The sequence below is a fragment of the Prenolepis imparis genome, unplaced genomic scaffold, assembly GCF_030444845.1.
Source record: "Prenolepis imparis isolate NDT839.2.m4 unplaced genomic scaffold, iyPreImpa1.0 SCAF_2, whole genome shotgun sequence".
Lineage (NCBI taxonomy): Eukaryota > Metazoa > Arthropoda > Insecta > Hymenoptera > Formicidae > Prenolepis > Prenolepis imparis.
Genome location: NW_028141160.1, coordinates 19,332,432 through 19,353,477, shown reverse-complemented (window position 1 = coordinate 19,353,477; position 21,046 = coordinate 19,332,432). Strand labels below are relative to the sequence as shown.

Sequence of the window (21,046 nt, the reverse complement as noted above, 5' to 3'; positions counted from 1 at the left end):
TTATCTTAAAAATCTTAAATTCTTATATTAAAGATAGGAAACTCTTAGATATTATAATAAATATTAATTAGTCTTTTGTTCGTGTGTGCGATTTATCATGAAAATAAAATTGTTCAATTCTGCTCTTGCTTCTATACGGCGGCATGACAAGTTCGCGTCTCGTTATAGCGCCTCTCCGCCGAACGAGGCGCGAGGCGCGTTCTTCAGTCGTGCTTCGCGCGTCCAGCGAGCCGCACGCGAGATGCGAGGTGGGTTATTCGCGTTCCTATCTCAAGATTAGGCACGATCGGTGACAAATTGCGCGCGTTCTGTCAAAATAGTGACTTCCAATTCAGTTCTGAGTATTAAAATTAAATCATCGCTTATCAATGAGGCATCGGCTTTGCTGCGAAACGTTGCTGGACTAAAAGCAGAAGAGGAGCGACGAAAGGTAAATCGCTGATGTATTATTAATTGTGATCGCAAAATTATTTAACTTTCTTATCTTATATTAATTTAATTTTCAATCAGCGTTTCGCAGCTTTCAATTGCTTTGCAAGAATTGATGTGTTCATCTCTGATTGTAATTATTTTATATACAAGCTTCTGTTTCTCTTTCTCCTTTTTAAAAATAAATTAGTGATATTGTGGTACAAAATAAAAATTTGTGATTTACGTCAATTTGTTCCAAAAGAGATTATTATTACGGATATTTCGAGGGTGATGTGCAAAAGAGTTTACATCACGTAAATTTTCGCACGCGAATGTTCCGCACTTTTTTGCATTCGCGAGTGCATCCCTCGCCGATTGCATTAATTTACGGGTGTTTACATCACGATGTCAAGGTGCGCCGTAATCACAGACGGACACGATATTATGAATTATGCATCCCGGGGTGGTTTCGAATTTCTTCCCGGATCATTTTGATTCTTACGAAGAGACGGCTCGCTGCACACTCGCAGTCGTTGATATTAATTTTAAGCGACGCATAATCGCGCTAAATTGGTACAAATTACGACATAATGTAGACGACGTCGTCAATTAGACCGCGTTGCTTCGCTTTGTATCGCGGACCGATCAACAGATTCTTTTCTATTTCTCGTGATTCTTTAAGACACTTTTCAAGTCGTGTTTACATTTATCTCAGAAATATGCACTTGATGAATGACGGAAAAATAACATGCGATAATGGAAATTAATTGATACGATGTGTCCTAATTACGATTTAAAGTTCGGCAAGTTCTGCGCGTGATAAGCAGTTTGATCTTCCTAGTCGATCAGTGAAATGAGAGACATAGCTATAAAATGTTTCAAATGTCGCTGCATTCTGTTTATGCAAAAAAATCTTTCGCATTATTTGCGTATAGCCTAAGAATGGAAAAATGTTTTATTTACATTCAGGTTGTGTGACTCCGAAATTATATAGGAGAAAATAATCAGTATAAAATATTTTATTTAAGATCGCATATACGAAAAAAAAAGAAAAGAGAGAGAGAGTGATCGAGAAAATGTATCTTAAATTTCCAAAATCAGCAATTTTTCAGCACACACGAACTTTAATTATGCAACTTTATCTATATACTTCTACAATCGTTCTTTGCACCGCGTATGGTAAAGCGCAAAAACACAGGGAGATCTTTCGAGATCAAATCGTATTTCTGCAGATGTTGCTGATGCACTCGGTGCAGCCGGCCGACCGCTTGTTACAACCGCGTTCACTTGTAAATTCACCTTATTCCTCTTTTTCTCCACACGGAAGGAGGCTGGCTTGCTCTTTTTTTTTCTCTGTGTAAGGAATGCGGGCGACTCGTGTCTGGAGAACGACTCGATGAACAAAGGGGGTTCCCCGCGCTTTTTGTATGGGACCTTCCGGACCCTTTCTTTTCGGCTTTCAAGTGGGTCAGAGTTGGATGAACGAGACACACGGGACGACGAAAGAACTTTGAAGAAAAAGAGCTTTGAGAAAGTCAATCGAAAAGAGGCATCAGATAGACTTAAGCTAGGGTATAGATAAAAAATTTAGAAAGAATGTAACAAACTAAAAGACAGATAAAAGGCGTTATAGTCTTGCTCCTCAATCTCCAAAAAAATTGTGATAAACGATCGTTGAAAGCATCAATTCATTCGGTAAAATGTGATCATAAATTTTACTACCTAACAAGAAATTATTGTTATTTTCTTTGCATTGCACGTTAAAATCGCGGAATAGATTCTCACGGATGTCGCGTCTGCTTTATCGGGAAATCGGCTCTTCTCTTTCTTTAAAGAACTCTTTCTCAAGGAGTAATGTCACGTATAGGCGTGCATTATTTAAGACGAATAGTCCGTGAATAGCAATTAAAATGCGTCACGTGTCATTTCACGCAAATGCACGAGTTTACCGAACATGTGGTGACCGAACATGTGATAGCCTGAGAGCAAACAAAAGAATTAATTGAAGAATATAATGTAGTAGTAACTGTCAAATCGAATCTATTCTCTCTTACAAATTTAAATGTTTCAATAAAGAATTTTTAAAAAATCTGAAAAATACTTGTCCAAAAGAAGACGACAAAATTAAAGGAGGTGTCAAGAGAGAAAGATTTTAATTAATTCTAAAATAACGATTTTGTGACTGCGATTTTTTTTTCAATTAAAAGAGAAAAGTCTTTCTTTTTTAATAGAACGATCTTGTAATTTGCGGAAAAATTGGCTTCGCGAAATTGCGCCTTCTTAATATCGAACGATCTACTGCACAACGTATCGTTCGTCGCAGATTTTTCACTCTTTCGCAATCAAGTCGAACGGAAGTGGTAGTAACCCACAAAAGGACAAGCGGTCAAATCGTTTTACATTCCGTGGGTGTTTTCTCTCGCCTCTCACACACACACACACTCACTCTTCTTCTCTGTTTCTCCTTCCTCCCACTCTCTTGTCAGTCGTTCTTCTCTCTGTGTCTATTGCTCCTATCTTTTCCTTTCTTCCTGGCCTCTCTGGCTGGTTCGAGACCAGCATAGCCAGTCGCTGTGTCATCGAGGCCTGATACATCATAAATATAAATTGGCTGAGCACTCGCGCGTGTGCACGCATAAATGAAGCTGCGTAAGTGCGTGTGTGCATGCGTGCATACCCTCGACACAACGTTAGAGAATGTTAATGTTTATCCGGCAGCGATGCTCGCCAAAAATGATAACAAATCGCACCGAGAAGTTTCGCATTAACACGCCCTTCCGTACGTAAACACGAGAATTTAACAGGAGAAGTAGTCGCAAAGTCACGGCAATTTACCGCGAGAAACCGGTCTCTCTTGGAGTAAAAGAATATAAGTTATTACAAATCTTAAAAATTCGCTAACTTTATGAGACTAATGATTATTATTTCTATATGATGATTGCTAAAAATTTTTGGTAAGATTTATCTCTTGCGTGGTTGCAAAATTAATAGTAACATTCTAAATACATCAAAATAAGATTGCGTGAACATGAAGAGCGCGGAAATAATCTCGATTTCGAGCAACCGCGATGATTAGCGGCGTTCGCGGAATCGCCTGTTAATTTGTTCGTTTTAGTTGCACTACTCTCTGCATTTTGTTCCTCGTCTCATTTTCTCTTCAGAGAACCTGAACACATATCTATTTTATTTTAAACGCAGAGAGCGCAAAAGGAAACGCGACTAAAACGAATAGAACCTAATCGTGCTGGCCTTGCGGCCAGCCTTCGGCGATTAGTTCGTTCAGGAATATGCACGCAGATGCAGGCGGCAAATGTGCAACTTCCGAGAGGATCGAGATAAACTCGTTAATGGCGTTTATATTTATTTACCCGCAAGTGCCATCGCGAATTCGCGCCGGATCCAACGAATCATTTTCAGCGCGTATCTAATTTAAATAACACATATGCGCCAATCATGATTTAAAAGTAAAATAACATGTACAAAATGGATTTATTGAGAAATGTCTACTCGATTTGACACACACGCTTCTCCTAATGATAATTTATATATAAAATAATATTCATATTTTATATCTCACACAATGTGACAACTTAACTAAGCATTGACTTACGAATAGAACATATTTTACCGCCATAATCAGGATTATCGTAATTAAACGGAGACTCTACAACGAAGAGTTCGTATGCGGGACTTGAGACCGATCAACGACGGTTATCTTAATTGCAGGGTGTTCAACGTGAGAGCACCGTTAGGTTGTTGTCGTCGTTCCTTAATTATCCTGTCGTTATGCTAGAACCGCGGAAGGCTCGCATCTCTGTTATCACACGGCGCGGTTCGCTCGTAAATAACGTTTTATCGAACTCACAATCGGAAGTAATTCCTCGTGCGCATCATACACTTCCTGTTGATCGAGTCTCGGTATCCATCAATTATATCAATCGATAAAAATTTGTTTGATTTTTTATCATAAACATTGCACGTAATGTCTTTGTTTTTACACTAGAATCAAATATGTCCTTAAGTTTTAAGTATGATATAGTAATATAGCTTTATAAGATTGTTTATTACTATATAATTATATATATCGAGATATGTAATTAAATTTATATTGCAATGTATATCACCGTATACTTAATTTCCTGATGCTATACTTTACTTGAGTATCATTTCTTTAAATGCCCAACAATAATCAGCTGATCATATTTGACTAATTCTGATCATTAGATAATCCATGATTTTCAATGCAATTCGGATATTAATTATATTCTCGCTAGATTTTCTGATAATCGCGAATCTCGATCGCAAATTCAGTAAGGTTTCAGGACCACTCGATCGTTTGAAAAAAGATCGCTTTCGGAATCGCGATAAATCACTACGGGTAAAATGGATGGTGTAAGCAAGACACGATAAAGTTAAAGAGAAGAGAAAGAAATTAATCTCTCTCTTCCCCTCTTTCTCTCTCTTTCTTTCTTTATCTTCTTGCAGACTGGATCCCGAAAAGGGCGAAGAGGGAAGATGAAAACAAGAGATGCGAGATGCAAGGGAGCACCTGTCTAACAGCTGCTTCGCATATGGCGTTAGTATAATACACTCGCGAGATTATGTAAGAAGAGTAGGTGCCTTGTTTTTAGATGCCGTAGGCGGAGGCTTTCAAAAAATAATTAAGACGATCCGCGTCGCATTAATTGACAGATTTTTTTAAAGAGATCTTCTCTCAGAGAGATGACGTTTCCTCTAAAAATTTGAATAGAATGTATTACTCTTTCTCTCGTGTCTTTTTTAATATCCTTAAAATTCAGCGACAAATTAAAATTCTGTTTTGAATATAATAAGAAGATTCATTCGATTTTGTCAAGTAGATTTGTGCTCGTTTCGCAAAGGATTATATAATAATATTTAATCCTATTGTGACCGCGTCTGTGGGTGGCATCTGAATTTCTCATTTGGCTCACGCATCTTCGCGGAATGCAATATCCTCCCTCTTTTCCAGCCGTTGAACAGACGCTCCGACCATTAGTCATCCGCCAATGAGTCCTCTGTCCGGTAACTCATGGTCGAAAAATCGTAACTCAACGGAGAATACTAATAATTTCCTTGTAAATCTAAATCTAGCGCTCGATTTCGTGATAATAAATCTGTCCCCTTCCAGACTGCGAAAACATATTCACAGATTGAAAAACGTTTAATTAAAGCGCTCGCAGCAGCTCATTGTCCAAAAGTCTACACGCGAATAAATCAAATAAAGACAATTTAAATAATGACAATTAAAATAAAAATGGCGAAAAATTGGGACAATTGAAATAATAACAAGCCAGAAAGATCCGCGCGCTTCTACTTGTGTCGAGAGACCTCGATACAAGTTTAAGGATTAATTCACGACGGTGGCTCGCGCGGGTTCTCGGAGAAAGGGGTCCGCTCACGGGGACCGTATCGCATTATGAGAAGGCGTGGCAGAGCTTACGTACCAATGAAGTCGGCAATTAAAATGAAAGGGAAAAAACCCGCAGCTGTCTGTCTATTCGCGCAGACAGCAGCAGCCTGCCCACGCGTCCGATGCCGCGCTTATCTCTCTCTGTCCGCTCGAATCCCATAGATTTAAATTGTCAATTTAACTATGGCTTATTAATTCCCGATCATGCGCGAGAACAGACCACCGTGGAATGTCGAAACAAAGAGCTAAGCGTGATGGAAAATCGTTTAAGTGGAAGCGATAACTATCTCTCTCGGTAACGTGACAGTCACGGGGGTGGGTGCCAATTATATAATAATTATTCTTAATTGATGATCAATCTGGGAAAGCAGAAAATTGCCGGTATATTCTCGCATTGTTATCCGGTAAGAATAATTTATGATTGAAATAAACTAACAATCGTCAAACGAAAGAGAAATAAATGATAGAAAACAAATCTGGCTTTAAAAAAACGTTTTCTTAAGACACCCTCATAATACGTCAACGTCGTCTCTTGTCAGAAGGATTCATTATTGTGCCGGATCCGAGAGAGCGCAAATATAAACAGCGATTAGGGTGTGATCCTAAGTAAACATACTTTCTGAAGTGGTTGCGAGTCGCAGACAAGAAGTGACGGAATAATAAAAGTGACAACTGTACTAAGTGCGATAAATTTCTCCGATCTTATGCACGTGATATCACTTTAATAGCTTATAATAATAAAATTTATTTATAGCTATAATAGTAAAATTTATTTATATTTAATTTTCAAAAGTAAAAAAATTAATGTTAATAAATATACGATACTATTATTCGAGACAAATCTCTAAATTCAAGAATATAGAATCGTTCGTGGAATATTCCAAAAATATAATCGTGTTATTAAAATTCATTTTTTTTATTCGAGATGCGCATAGATCGTATCTTCGCCTCTCGTTGCCGGTAAGATCAAAGTAATACTCTTCAATTGGCGGTAAGAGGACGAGGGCGATTAAGTTTGCGGGTTTGAAGAGCACTATAAGAATCTCGAGAGAGCGGTCTCATGCAGCACGTGTGGTGTAAAAATGAAAAGACGCCGCCCTCACAAACACGTCGAAAAGACAGACCGAAGCTATTCCGACTGAAAGCTAACTCAGATGAAGATTACTTCGGATTAATCCACTTTTAATGTCCACTTTTCTTTACAAAAAAAAGACATCATCATCGAAGATAACTTAAAACGCTTAACGATGTCTCAGCCATTACGATAAAATTATCAAGACATTTTTTTTATCCCGCCCTTTCACACAGGCCTTGCATTGGAAAAAAAAATCTTAAGATCGTTCTTATAAGGTCTAATTGAGATTCTAAATAAAAAATCAGATTTTAATTTACATAATTTTGATTATAAAGAAAGTACTCGCGAGATATTTCCGAGAGAGACCACTTCATCTTCAGAAAGGGACCACCAAGAGTCTGGTCCCAGAGTCAATCACGATGTCTTATTCGTTCGTCAAAGATTTCACTAGAACGAGCACCGTGAGTCAAATCCACGGATCTCGAATCATTCAGTGACGAAGGGGGGATCCCGTGCCCTTTCACGATTTCCGTGAAATCAGAATAAAGAGTTAGGACTCTGTGTTGGTCGCTGTGCCGTAACCCGAGATTTGTGTATCCTATGTTTCGGTTTTGCAGCCTCACTTTTAATACCTATACCCGCGTGCTCGAGCAAAAGAGAGAACCTCGAATAACAAGACCAGCGCGCGTATTTCCTCGAAATACATGTGAAAGGCATTTATATTTCATCGCGCGGGCGGCCCGAATCCTCGAACTCGCTCATTAAACCTTTGAATCTCACAGTCGAGAACGCGTTCGCGTTAATTGCAAACCTCGTGTTCTATTTATAGAGGAATTATCAAGAGGATTTTCTTACAAATCCTCACTTTGTCAATTGTGTCGATAATTATAAATCATTTTCCAATATAATATGTAAATAAAAAATTGTAAAAAATTAATATGTTCTTTTTCAGTGATCGAGCAATTCAAGAATGTGATGGCATAAAACGAAGGCAGCATGTGCTATGTGATAGTCACTGGTCGCAGTCTGCTGTGGACGCTCTTGTCTCTAGCAGCGTTGATGGCAGTTTTATCGGGTCTCATCACTCCCAAATGGCTCATAGGACCACCGACGATTAAGGATACGAGTAAATATCTTCTTCCCAGCTAGATATCACGCGGACGCGCGATATCAAAGTTCGTTGCATATATAATGGTGACGATAACATTCGTCACAAATGAAGTATCTCGCCGTATAATGTTAACAGACTTGAGTTATCGTCACAATACACCTACGCTCTATCTATCGTTCCGTTGCTTGTTCGAAAATTTCAGAAAACGGCACGGAAACTTACACGCCGACAGTCGGGATCTTTAATCGTTGCACGAGATTGTTCAGCAGGACCCATTGCGCGAATTTTAACGTCGATGGTTTCGCGACGGATTCCAACGTCTTTCCGGGATGCTGGAAGGCTTCCCTGTTTTTCTTGTCCGCGGGCCTGGCCGCGATGTCGGTGACCGTGCTGGCTGCTCTACTGGGATGCTGCGTACAGAGCATTGGCCGTAAGAGCATCTTCAATCTGGCGGGAGTGGCGCAGGCCGTTGCCGGTAATGTTGCTCCTTGAGAGAGGAGGATTGATATGATGATGAGATGATGAAACCCCGACACTAAGCTTCTTAGCTCAGACGTGAAATAATCTTATAAATGATGAGCGATATCTTTAGCCATCACATGTATCAAGAATTTTATATATTTCTTCTTATACGTACAGCGGAATTAGAAAGTTTTTTTGTACGCTTGAAAATAATTATTTTTTTCTTACAAACGCATTATTTCACGTGTTTCAATGTTTAATCCAATATATATAAGGTTCGCCAGTCTTTTCTCGGAATTGCTCACAATAGTAAGAGTGATGCAAATTTTTAGAAGGCCTTGCAGCTGGCAATTCCACGTGCACACGTGCTTTTAGCCTAACAATGGTATCGAGCACGAGTGGCGCAACTTTCATTTATAACGAAAGATTGTATCCGGAATAATCAACGAGTATACGCAAATCTTAAAAAAAAACGATACTTTGTCTAATGGTTCTAACAAATCGGATAATCGGAAAAATGCACCCTTGTAATACGTGCTCATATAAATTAGTGTACCGCTCTAATTTGATGCATTTTTTTTTTTTTATTTTTACAGGAATATTGTACCTTTTTGGGATGATCCTGTATCCCGCCGGTTGGGGTGCCGAGAGGGTGCAGAGGATCTGCGGTCCTGAAGCTGACGCCTTCTACCTTGCTAACTGCAGTCTTGGTAAAATCTAAAACACAGAGATATTTAATATTAAAAATTCAAATTTGCAAGTTCAGTTTTAAAATTTAACTTTAAATATTCTCTCTCTCTCTCCGAAAATATTTCAAAGTTTAATTCTTATTTTGAAATAATTATGATGTAGTCTCGAAGAAAATCATTAATAAGGAGATCAAATGATAACTTCCTGCTTGAAATATAAATTAAATCAAATTAAATTAATCATATACATGTATATATATTAAAATTTTGTGAAAAAATTTAAAAGAATAATTTCTTCACAGGTGGGGCCTTTTATAGCGCAGCGATCGGTGTCGCTCTCACTTTCGTCTGCGCCGCTTTTAGCGGACAGGCGGAGAAGTCGACGGCCAGCGACAAAGTCCAGGACAAAATGAACGAAGGAAAGACTTTAATATGCTTAGCCTGAGCGCGCAAATAAAATCAGCGAGGGGTCCGATTTCGCCAACGGGTTCCTTCGGCGTATAAAACGTCGAAAAGGAATGCTTGGAAAAGATCAATGAAATTTTTAAAAATATTCACCTCGTTGTGTTCACTGCATAACAGAACAAAGACAAGTTTTCTTTTTGCGAATGAAATTATACAATCTGTAAAATTAATCGCGCGAGACTAGAATGCAATGACTGTTAACAGAATATCATATACGACGTATACATATATGGTGGAAAAGTATTAAATGTACTTACCGTCTTCCCACAATTACTGACGCAACTTATATAGACGTCTGCAGTGTTTTTTTTTTTGCAGAATTCCTATTTTAAATTGAATAAAGTAAGCAATTTTGTCATAAATGTTTGTCTTTGTTTACTCGATGTAAAGAGAATAAATGTATTATCGTAACGAGAGATAATATACTTAACAGTATGATTTCTTTTATAAGCATCTCTGCTTATAACTATATTTTTTGATGTTCTTCCCTATATCAACAAGTTTGATTGATAAATAATGGAATTTATTCGTTTCATTATTATTTATTAACAGATTGTTTGAAATTCGATCGAACGTATATAATTTAAATAGATACATGTACATAAAAAATTATCGGCTTACGTGTCAATCGATTATATACACATGTATAAATAATGAAGGCACCAAGGGAATCAACAATTAATAATGTACATGAGCGAATTTATACAAAAATTTCGAAAAAGAATAAGATATAATTGACAATGATAGGAAAATGTAACCGGAGCGAATAACGAAATCGCGATTATACTTATAGCTCGTGTATAACAACGCGCGATGCGATTATTTACTTAAAGTATGAGTGTTATTTGGTTGACGACTTGCCGTTAAAACCGCTGACCATTAATCGCAGAAACGCTACAGTCGCATAACTATGCAAATAGAGAGATTGATGTGATGTGATGAGAGAGATGCTCTTATCTCGCAGGGGAATGTCAAATTCGGCGACATCACAATTCATGGACATTGAAGTGACGCGTTTGTCGATCACAGTCGGAATAATAAAGATATTATTGACGCATCTGCCATACATCCAGTGTATCTCTCTCTCTCTCTCTCTCACGTTTCCAATTTATGTGCAATATTCGACGATTTATCAAACACGAACATTTTACAAATGTCAGCCTTCTGGCGTGTTGGAGTCTCGCGCGCGAAACTTGGAGCAACAACATTTCGCAGAACGTTGCTGAAAAGAGAGCGGGATTAATTTTTTTTTTTTTTTTTTACATCCACGTTTCGTGCGGGAGACATGATGAGGAGATATAATTGCATATAATTATAATTAGAATGATAATAATAATAAAATAATATTAATCGCATTGTGACAATGATAATAAGAATAATAAGAATAATAGGAATCTTTTTTACTCTTACCTGCTGTTGACGACATTTCATTTAACGAGGAAACAATATTTATCGATACTTGATAGAAAAAAATTATTAGGCGAACATTCGGCATAGAGTCGGCCTTGTGCAAATGTAATATTCTATTTACATACATAAGCTACGTAATAAACTGCCTGTCTAGGTTAAGAAAAATTGTAAATTATTATAGTTAAAAGTCTAGCCAAGAAAATCAGAAAACAGTGCTGCATTATTTGCATCAGAATCATCATATATATTATACAATACTTGTAATTTCTCTTTGTTTTCCATCCTTAACCTAGACAGTCTCTAGATTTTCAAAAAGCGACTGACTCCCATTGGTGAGAACGCTTGCAGAACTGTATATATTCCTTCTTTAATTCCAGTTCTTAAACGCCCACACAATTTACTATCATTTTTATAAATATAAGTTAATAATGTTCGCCCCCTCCCCCCTGTCTGTTGCGATACGTTAATGTAGAAAAACAATTCTACAAATAAAGTACTATCGTAAATCACGTTTCGCGTTTACAAAATATCTTTATGGACAAGAGGCGACGCACCGTCATCGTATCGCGTTATTGCGTTAAAATGCTCGGGATAATACGTGACACGTCAAAGCTCGATGAAAAATGAGAGATCTTTATGGAACGTAAATTTCTGCCCTTCATTTAATTTGCATGTATTTATATCCTTTCTCTCTCTTTCTCTCTCGTAGATAATATTAAATTTCTGCAACTTCAACATATATTACACAATCTATCTGCTTAATACTTTCTCGTTCCTCGTATGCGTATAATTCGCATTCGAATCGCGCACACGCGAAAGATGATCTTGGATATGAATAATTTTATAACAAGCGGATTTGATTTTTGCTGAAGCTGATTGCTGATTGAGATTGCCATCAAATTCATTCTCTTTCTCTCTCTCTCTCTCTCTCTCTCTCTCTCTCTCTCTCTCTCTCTCTCTCTCTCTCTCTCTCTCTCTCTCTCTCTCTCTCTCTCTCTCTCTCTCTCTCTCTCTCTCTCTCTCTCTCTCTCTCTCTCTCTCTCTCTCTCCCCCTCCCTCCCTCCCTCCTTCCCTTTCTCTATCTCTCTGTATTCGAGAGCTGACAGTCTATACATATTAATATTCCCTAGGAGGCGCAATGCCAAATGATCGTATCAAGCTCGTTCAAGCTCCGACTCAATGCGCAACGGGTGGTTCATCGTTACGTTTCAGGAGCGAAAATCTCGACCGAATTATCGGTGTTTTGATTCGCGTTAAAGCGCATTGCTCGTCTTCGCTCCTCGATCATTTGTCGTCGCGCCTGTTCTCTCGCCTCGCGCGCTTTTTTATTCGCCTCGCTATTCGCGGTCGGTTTCGCTTTGTGGACCGGTATGACCCGTCGTTTACCGTTCTGTTGCGAGGCTGACGCGGTTTTCTTGTCCAGCACGACCTGCGCAAAGTGCAACGGTATAATTGCAAATAGTCGCAATCGACGAACGTCGAAATGTTGTAAAACCTGTTTAATTTTTATCGAAAAAGATAAGTAAAACGAAAAACTCAAGAGACGTTACATTTAACATATATCGCGTAATCATATATATCTTCTTGTATAACAGATATCTCTGTTATTTAATTAGGAAAAACGTAGATTTGACTTTGCATATTATTTGCATAAATTTTGAACAACAATTTCGGACAAAATCTTCCGTTTTATCGGATTAGACACAGTGATAATTTTAATTTATTTCTTAGCGAGAGTGTTTCAAACTTTGATAGTTTCTTCGACGACATTGGATTCGCGCGATATAAAAGCCGAATTAATTTTAATAATATTTAAATTACGTACCTCTTGCCACTGTGACTTCCTCAGTTTTCCTATCTGCTCAAAAAGTTCGTTCACTTGAACAACCTGTAACATTACCATGTCCCAAAAGCCAGCTAAGTCTTCATTCGTCGTAGGAAATTCTTCACCCGGTACCTGATTCTAAAATATCAAAATATAAATCATTAATTATGCTCAATTTAATTACGCAAGTAAAAAAAAATTAAAATATTTCTTACGATATTCTTTTGACATAATCCTTCGAATTGCTGCATCTTCTGCGAAGTTAACAATCTAGCCTTCCCCGCAGCAGATCGTAGCTTACCAGCTGCCTCTTCTGGTAATGCAACGGTGTCGCCGCTGGCTAATTCGGCCTCTACAGATGCGGCCAACGAGAGCAATCTATCTGTCTCTTGTTTCAATAACTGAAAACATGAATGTCTCTATGAATTTATATTACCGAGAATCACGTCTACGTCGCGTATAATATATGCATTTCTTTTCAATTACCTTCATAAAGTAATGACCATCCTTCTCTTCGATTACTTTTTCCGCCTCTTGAGTCTGTTTCGCTACGTTCGCCGAACTGGTGCTAGGTTCTAGGTCTAACACAGGTAGCACTACTTTCGGCGCGGCTGGCTGTTGATCGGGTATGCTTTTACTACTAGTACTCGGTGCCTCACCTTCTATGATAACCGGTATTCTCATTATGCTGTTCTGTGAATTCGTGGTTGCAGGAGTCTTCTGCTTGGTTTTTCTTAAATGAATCGAATGAACCCTGAAAATGTAAAAAATATTTCGTCATTAAAACAAGAAAATAAAAGACAATTTCTATTTTATTTGTGGATAAAATGTAGATACATTTGTAGAGGCTTGATTCCGTGATTTCCGACTTGTTCCGTTCCGTCCGTGGGTTTTCTACTACTGACTACAGGAAGCTGCGCTCGAAATTCCGGGCGCAGATGTCGCAAAACAGGTAAATTCTTCAACGATTCTTCCATGTTTGCGTTGTCTGTCGAAATGTTATTGTTATTACTGGATTTATTAAAATGACTGTCACTGGTGTTCATCTTAGTGGTGCTGCGTTTGTAGAAGAAACCCTGTGCCAGAGCACCCGGACCGTAGAGCCGCTCCACTCGCTGCTGAATAAAAGATTTTTCGCTACTCGACGAAGTGTTTAGAACTTGACTCTCAACTTCCACCGTCGAACCGTTCAGAATACTAGAATCATTCAACGATGTACCTGAAACTGTACAAAAAACAAAGAGAAAATTAAGTGAAAAAATTTAGAAGACTGATGATGTGAAATATGAATAATAAAATTAAAATAGAAGAAATCCAATGGAGATAAAAACTAATATCAAAATATTATATCACGCTGAATATTTCAATCCTTTATGAATTTCCTTTTTTTTAGAATTTCCAAATTACAATAATTGAAATAATAAGAAAAAACTAAAATTTAACGATATGAGACAATCAAAAAATAGCAATAAAATACAATATAAAATAACGATATAAAAGTTATTTAATGTAGAATAGTGTCACAATCTATAAAAATATATTAATTAGAAATTCTACGAGTTAGAAAAGTTAGTTTTATTAGATTAATTGTAAATTTTAGCAGTCGTAAAAAGTTTACTAGAGATAATCCAAACCTATAAAAGGATTCACCAACAAAAATCAAAATAGAACAGAAAAACTAACCAATAACATATTATACTTATATAGGTATCAACAGTGTGTTTCTCGCAACAAAAAGTAACAATCGTCAAATGTCAATAGTGTAATGTCAAAACAAAAATAAGTCGATACCATGACCTACGGACTATATGGCAACAGCAACCAATATTGAAATATTGGTAAAATTATCTAAGAGAAAGAAAGATACATACGCATCATTCTGTATTGGTCTAACGATATTAAAAATTAATTTTTAATAATCACAAAAAATTTTTTTTAGTTTATAAAATTCAAGAAAATATTCAGAAAAAATTATGCAGAAAACTATTGAAAAATATAATAAAATTAACAACTAAAATTGTTTATTGAAAGGAGTTTTTCTTACGATCCTGCTTCGAAGAGGAGAAGCCCGTACCATAGGACTTGTTCTGTTGACCACAGGACATCATCTGCGACAAGCCGGGACTCCGTTTAGTCGCACAAGTGCTCATTCTAATGGGACTGAGGTCGGAAAACGTCGTGTGTAACGACACTGCTTTGTCGACTTCCGAATAACCCTGGCACATGCTGAGTGTGCTTCTGCTCTCCATGTACGTCTCCACCTTGCACTCTTCTTTCATACCGTTCGTAAATCCGTTTTGCCTGTCCATCGCTAATGGCGATATCGACTGACTCTTAGGCGGATGTTGGGGCGTCGGAACGCTGAGATTCTCGTTGGATCTTTTAACATTTTTTAAACACTCAGTTAATCGATACATGTGTGTTTTACGAAGAAATAAAAAAAAAGTGAATCTCGCAAGCGTCTCACCTGAAACCTGCAGGACTCGTGTCCCTCGTGATTAGCCTCGTGCCAGGACTGCTGTCTCTCGAGCGGAATCCTTCCCTCAGTTTGCTGTCGTACCTAGTGATTCCCGAGTAGCCGCTTATGCTGCACGCAAGTCCCAGATAACTTGGTTTCTTTGCTGCCGTCAGCTGCTCCGATTCCGGGCAGTCGCGATGTACATTGCTGACATTCAGCTTCTTTTCATCGGGACTGAGATGCGACTTCTGCAACGTCTCGCTGCTACCGTTCGCCAAATTCTCGGGTGATGACACCGGTTCGCCGTTGCACGCTGACAGATTCAGACTGTGCAGCGTCTTCTCCGACACGGAGTCTACGGTGTTCTCTGAAAGAGGAAATTCCAATCTAACACTCGCTCGACTAAGCGTTCTTCTTCAGCTTCAATTTAAAATTACGAAAGAACCTAGCGCAAATGTCACATTGCAAGATTGAATAAGATTTGACAATTTTGAAAAATTAATTTCTGCATTATTATGACAAACTAGAGCTGTATAAATCGAGAATTGTGCAAGTAAATATTTAAATCGCGCGTTTAAGTACACGTTTAGATCGCACGCAAGTTCACCAATTACTCGATTCACCGTGTTCCCATTAACTGATCAATGTTCGCGAGCCAACTCAACCGACGAGACATTCACCTTCGAAAAGCACTGCTACCCACGCGATTACGCATATGCCAGATCGCGTTCAACGAATCTTATTCACATCGTTGCCGCGACCTTATTTTCTACGAATGGAGCGGTTCCAAGTTTCGTTACGTCGAAATCAGCAAAAATTCAACTTAGTCACACAGTTCTAAACTGCGATCGGCTGATGCGTCTCGCAGAAGCGAGATGTACCGACGACAATTCTTCACGCTCGTCTAAATCGTAGCGACGGTCCTGGAACACTGAGCAGAGAGTCCCTCACGGGCATCTCGTCGACGCCTTCTTGGCAACGACGAGGAAAAGAAGCATTGCACTTGGTGCGCTTGCCTACGGTCTAAATCCGATCGGCATTTCGAGCGAACAAAAAGCACCCGCGACCTGCGAGAAGGTAACGCTGGGAAAGATCGGCGACCCCGAAAGATGACCTTGAAGTCTGGAAGATCTGCATTGATCTTGACTGTGTACCTGAGAATTAGTATAGTAATAGGAAAGATACGAAAAATTTTAACTAGTCACGCACAATCCTCTCTTTTTCAATAAATTTCACTAATCTGTAATGTCAGACTATAAATCAGACTTTTTGTAGTTAATATTCGATCTGTTTTGCGCGAGAAGTCGAAGGAAAAAAATACACGTAATTTTTACTGATTAGATAACTGTGTCGGCGCTATCGGATGTTTATCGTGCAGCTTTCAACGCCAATTAAGTGCTGTATTTTAGGATAATTGAAAGCACTCGTTCAAGAGATAAACTGTAAGATACGTTCTTTTCAGGCGCACATTCCACCTTTTTTTCCGGGATGATTTTCTCGCTTGAGCGACGCGTCTAATCATTCTCCGCCTGACCGAGTTCTCGCCGAGAATTCCCTGCGAGAAACGATCCCTCCAGGAAGAGATATTTTCTGTCATTGCAACAAAGTTTGTTTCCTACATTCTAGATATTACCATTTAAAAACTCCGTCCAATCCGTGTCAATTATAAAATTTCCAAATCGTGATTCTCTTTTCGCGAAATTTTATTATAATTATAAATTATCAGATTATATCTAATAAATAATGTTGAAATTTTTAGACATATATTTCAGATTTCTCTCAGAGAGAATTTAGGATTATACTGATAACTTATCTCAATTTTAATTAATAATCATAATTCAATTCGATAAAATAATTTAGCCACGGAATTTCCTCACGATAACAGCGTAACGATCTCTTATCAAGTAACGCGTCTCGCAATCGCGGAAACGAACGGTGTCTCTCAATGCGTGGATAGCCAACCTGATCGGTCGGACGCGGAGCGGTCGACGTCCAGGCTGCAACTCCCGATGCTCTCCTGGCTGGTCATGTTGGCGCGATGCCGGGCGCCGATCGCCGCCGATGGTCTCGAGTCCGGGTCCAAGCGATGGTAGTTGAGGGGTTGCACGGCCAGAGAAAGCGGTCTGGTGCGTCGATGTGAGCGGATGCCACCGGCCCCGGGTACCGAAGACGTCACCGTCGCGACGCAGGAGTCGTCAACGTCCTCCAGGCCCGCCACCTCGCCACCCCCGCTCGCTCGCCTTTCCTCGTTCACGCGATCCTCGTGCACACTGCACAGGTCCGATTCTCATCCCGTATGCTGTCACGCGTGTGTATGTGTGTGCGTATGTCACGGAGTGTGTTCTCGAGCTCGACACCGGCTTACGATATTTGTATGTATATACATACATGTAGATTGTAAATATACCGTTATTATATATTTATATCGCGATATTCCTGATTAAAAACTGATGTTTTCTTTAGAAAATCTCGAAGAAAGATCAAAATAGGTAACAAAATGTTATTCTTTAATATTAAATCAATTTTTGTGGAATTTTAATTCGTGATTAAAATATTTAACATTTGTCTTCAAAAGCTGGCTTTGAATATCGTATAGAGAGAATCAATAGAAAAAATCAATTTACGACCTTTCCTTCAATGAATCTAAAATATTGATTATTTGACGTTGAAGAAGTTTAGAAATTTATAGTAAAATTGAAAAAAAAATCACAAAAAAAGACCTGGAATGGGACTTTAAGTTACCGCAGAAGAGATCCAACGAAACGAGTTGCATTTCTCCGCATTTCCTTTTTGAATGTCACATTACCTCGAAGCACGAGAAAGCGGCACGAATTAGCATTTACCGGTAATCATTGCGACTGCTTTTTGCACGTGACATTCGTACGGTAAACTGATAAACGGGTCTCTGATATTGCTTTCTTTCTTATCGTGTATCACCGAGAGAGCTCGAGAACATTATGGGGACAGGGGCTGCTGGCGCCACTCGAATAAGTCCGATAGATTACCGGTTTCTCGATGGACCGGCGTATTTTGCATGTATATAATATTACACAGCTGGATGTTGCGGAGAGACTCGACAACATAACATTGATGCAGAAGAATCTCGCGGACGACAAAAATAGATTTTACAACAGTGTCGCCCGATAAAGCAAGAGAGAAGTTCAATTTCGACGAGATTTCCTTGAAATTCTTTCGGCGCATTTTTTGCGTAATATTAACGAACCGTATATTCCGTCTCTTTACCAATGTAATGAGAGTAATTAGCGATATATCGATATAGCACTGTCGGACGAAAACTCGGACGCTTTAATGTTCCATAGCAATGGAGAAAACCGAGTGGAAAGTTGCACAGCGCAATAAAAACCAGATTTGTGAACTTAATGAAGGCAAACATCATATGTTATGTGCAGACAATCTCATTAACTTCGCCATGACTTTATTTTTCTGCATAATCAAGACAATGAATAAATAAGCAGTTTTTATTGCCGCGACACACGCAACTCGCATCAATGCTATATTTTTTCTTTTTTCTGTTGTATTGCACGAAATCTCCGCATTTCATTAACTTTTCTTTATCTCAACATAGCTATTATCATATTTTCAAGTTAAATAATTACAAAAAAAAAACAAAGTAACATTATATAAGATATATTGTAATATTTGATATCTATTTTAGAATTAATTTAAAAACAAAAAAGTTTATTTAAACATATGTTCGATTTTTGATCTTGCTTTCGAATTATAGCGAATTTTATTTTAGCTAATCTATGTATATTTCTACTTTCACAAGACGTGCTAAAAATGATCCTCCTCTATTGGAATGTATGCCTGTCAACATTTTTACTTGGACTTTTATTTGTAAAGTCATCTTAAATCCATTATCTATAAAATATTTATTAACAATATTGAAATATTCTGCCATTGAACACATAAAGCAGCAAATCCAAAGAATACTTGGAAAATTCGAGAGAATTAAAAGATCAATGTTAAAATGCTTAATATTCAAATGCAAGATAGTCATTTTAAGCACATTTTGTGAAGATGAGCAGATACAGATGGCTGAAATACCAAATCCAATAATCATTATTTTTAATCAAAATAAAGAAATATTTAAAAGAGAGCTATATTTGTGTAACCAGATGTGGATCTCGGAGACCTTATCGCAGAGTGGCACCAGCTTCCGATAATTGATTTATCGCTAATAACTCGCTCACGAGAGACTCGTGCAAATAGTTCCGGCGCGCGAATGAAATTGTCGGCAAATCGACGCCGGTGTTAATTGCACGCTCTAATCGTGCGAAAGGCATCGGTCATTCGCCGCGAATCGAACGGGGATATCAACTACAGGTTCGTTCATTTTAACTGCACACTTTTTTTACTTTTTAAAGTAGGACATGTATTAGATAATAAATATACCAACATAAAGGAAAAGCAGTTCAATATCGCACAAAAGTGTGGCTAAAAGGAATAAACCTCACGTACATAGATCAGCACAAGCGGGTGCGCATCGAATGAGTGCCATCAAACTGCATGCAGTTAAAATCGCTCTCACATCGGCGACTAAACTCGCGCGACAGCTCTTCAACATGTTACACATTAAAAACACATCGCCCGAATTGACGATTGTCGCACGTTTACTCGCTCATGTAATCACGACGACAGTGTATGTAAGTGTAACGTACACACAGGAACACAGAGGGACTCTTTTCGAAGAAATCACACAGTATAAAACATGGCGACTCGTTTTTCAAATCGTTACATGTTTCGATTAATTTTAAGTATTTATTGGAATTATAATATACGAGATGCTCCAAATCTAGAATTAATCGCGACGAAATATTTTTATATAAACATTCTACTAATTATGTATTACAAATTGTAGTAAACGAAACTACAAATACTTTATTGTAATAAATTTTTTGCATTACAATGCATCGATGCAGCTCCTCGGTCAGAAAAATGCATCAGACTCCAAAATTGCATTCATGTGCATGTAATATACACGACGTTCGTAACGCGGATTGAAGAAACGAGTCGCGTGAATAGATAGGTAGGTAGGTAGGTAAATTGTCCAATGTTGTACAATGTTGTTTACGATGCGGAAATCGGCGCTGACATAATTGCAAGTTAACGGTTTAAGGTGCATCACGGATGTACAGGCGTGCGGCCAAGCAAAACTAAGGTGTGCAAGGTGAACGAATCATGCTCGATCGTCGATGACGATGATGATGATGATGGTGATGAGCGTGTGTATGCGCGGACGCACGTACGAGCGAGAATTAATCGACGGAGAAAATGTCAAAGTGTTATTATATATGTATACGCGCGCGTACATAACGACATTTCTCCATAAGGTGATGCTGACCGCGCAAATATTCGAATAGATCATCATCAATGTGTCGAATCTATTAATTATTCGCTTGTCTTCAATCTCGAATGCATCATCTTATCCGTACATCATATAGAAATGATAGCTTCGATGTGTGTGGCATATCGTAAATGCATCGTCGTACATTATGCCGTTAATGAATCTCGACTCTAATCACGTTCTAATTGTTCACCATAAACATTTAGGACGCAACAAACACATTGTGCCTCAAAGTGTTATATATATAATGGGACGTTAATTATTATTATTAATAGATTAATCGCCAACGACATACATTAATTATTAATCATGTATTAAAATTATCCATTCTCTGTGAGAAC

At 38.3% G+C, this 21,046-nt stretch overlaps 2 protein-coding genes across 5 annotated transcripts in view; one reads left to right on the top strand and one right to left on the bottom strand.

Moving 5' to 3' along the window:
• Nucleotides 1–197: 197 nt before the first annotated feature.
• Nucleotides 198–10,698, top strand: LOC145932559 (LHFPL tetraspan subfamily member 2a protein-like). The gene is made up of 5 exons (XM_083031576.1): nt 198–430; nt 7,870–8,043; nt 8,231–8,503; nt 9,087–9,200; nt 9,482–10,698. The coding sequence occupies exons 2-5, from the start codon at nt 7,914–7,916 to the stop codon at nt 9,622–9,624; spliced, it is 660 nt and encodes a 219-aa protein (XP_082887702.1). The 5' UTR covers nt 198–430; nt 7,870–7,913; the 3' UTR covers nt 9,625–10,698.
• Nucleotides 10,699–11,995: 1,297 nt separating this feature from the next.
• Nucleotides 11,996–21,046, bottom strand: part of LOC145932556 (uncharacterized) — a 32,760-nt gene continuing 23,709 nt past the window's right edge. For 3 of the 4 annotated variants that reach the window (XM_083031566.1, XM_083031568.1, XM_083031569.1), the window contains 8 exons: nt 17,300–17,607; nt 15,347–15,704; nt 14,924–15,258; nt 13,717–14,104; nt 13,366–13,633; nt 13,095–13,280; nt 12,880–13,017; nt 11,996–12,483 (listed from right to left, as the gene is read on the bottom strand). In XM_083031566.1, the coding sequence (XP_082887692.1) occupies nt 12,256–12,483; nt 12,880–13,017; nt 13,095–13,280; nt 13,366–13,633; nt 13,717–14,104; nt 14,924–15,258; nt 15,347–15,704; nt 17,300–17,607 (2,209 nt within the window). In that variant the 3' untranslated portion in view covers nt 11,996–12,255. The remainder of the gene's footprint in view (nt 12,484–12,879; nt 13,018–13,094; nt 13,281–13,365; nt 13,634–13,716; nt 14,105–14,923; nt 15,259–15,346; nt 15,705–17,299; nt 17,608–21,046) is intronic. The other variant, XM_083031567.1, reaches the window with a different exon arrangement.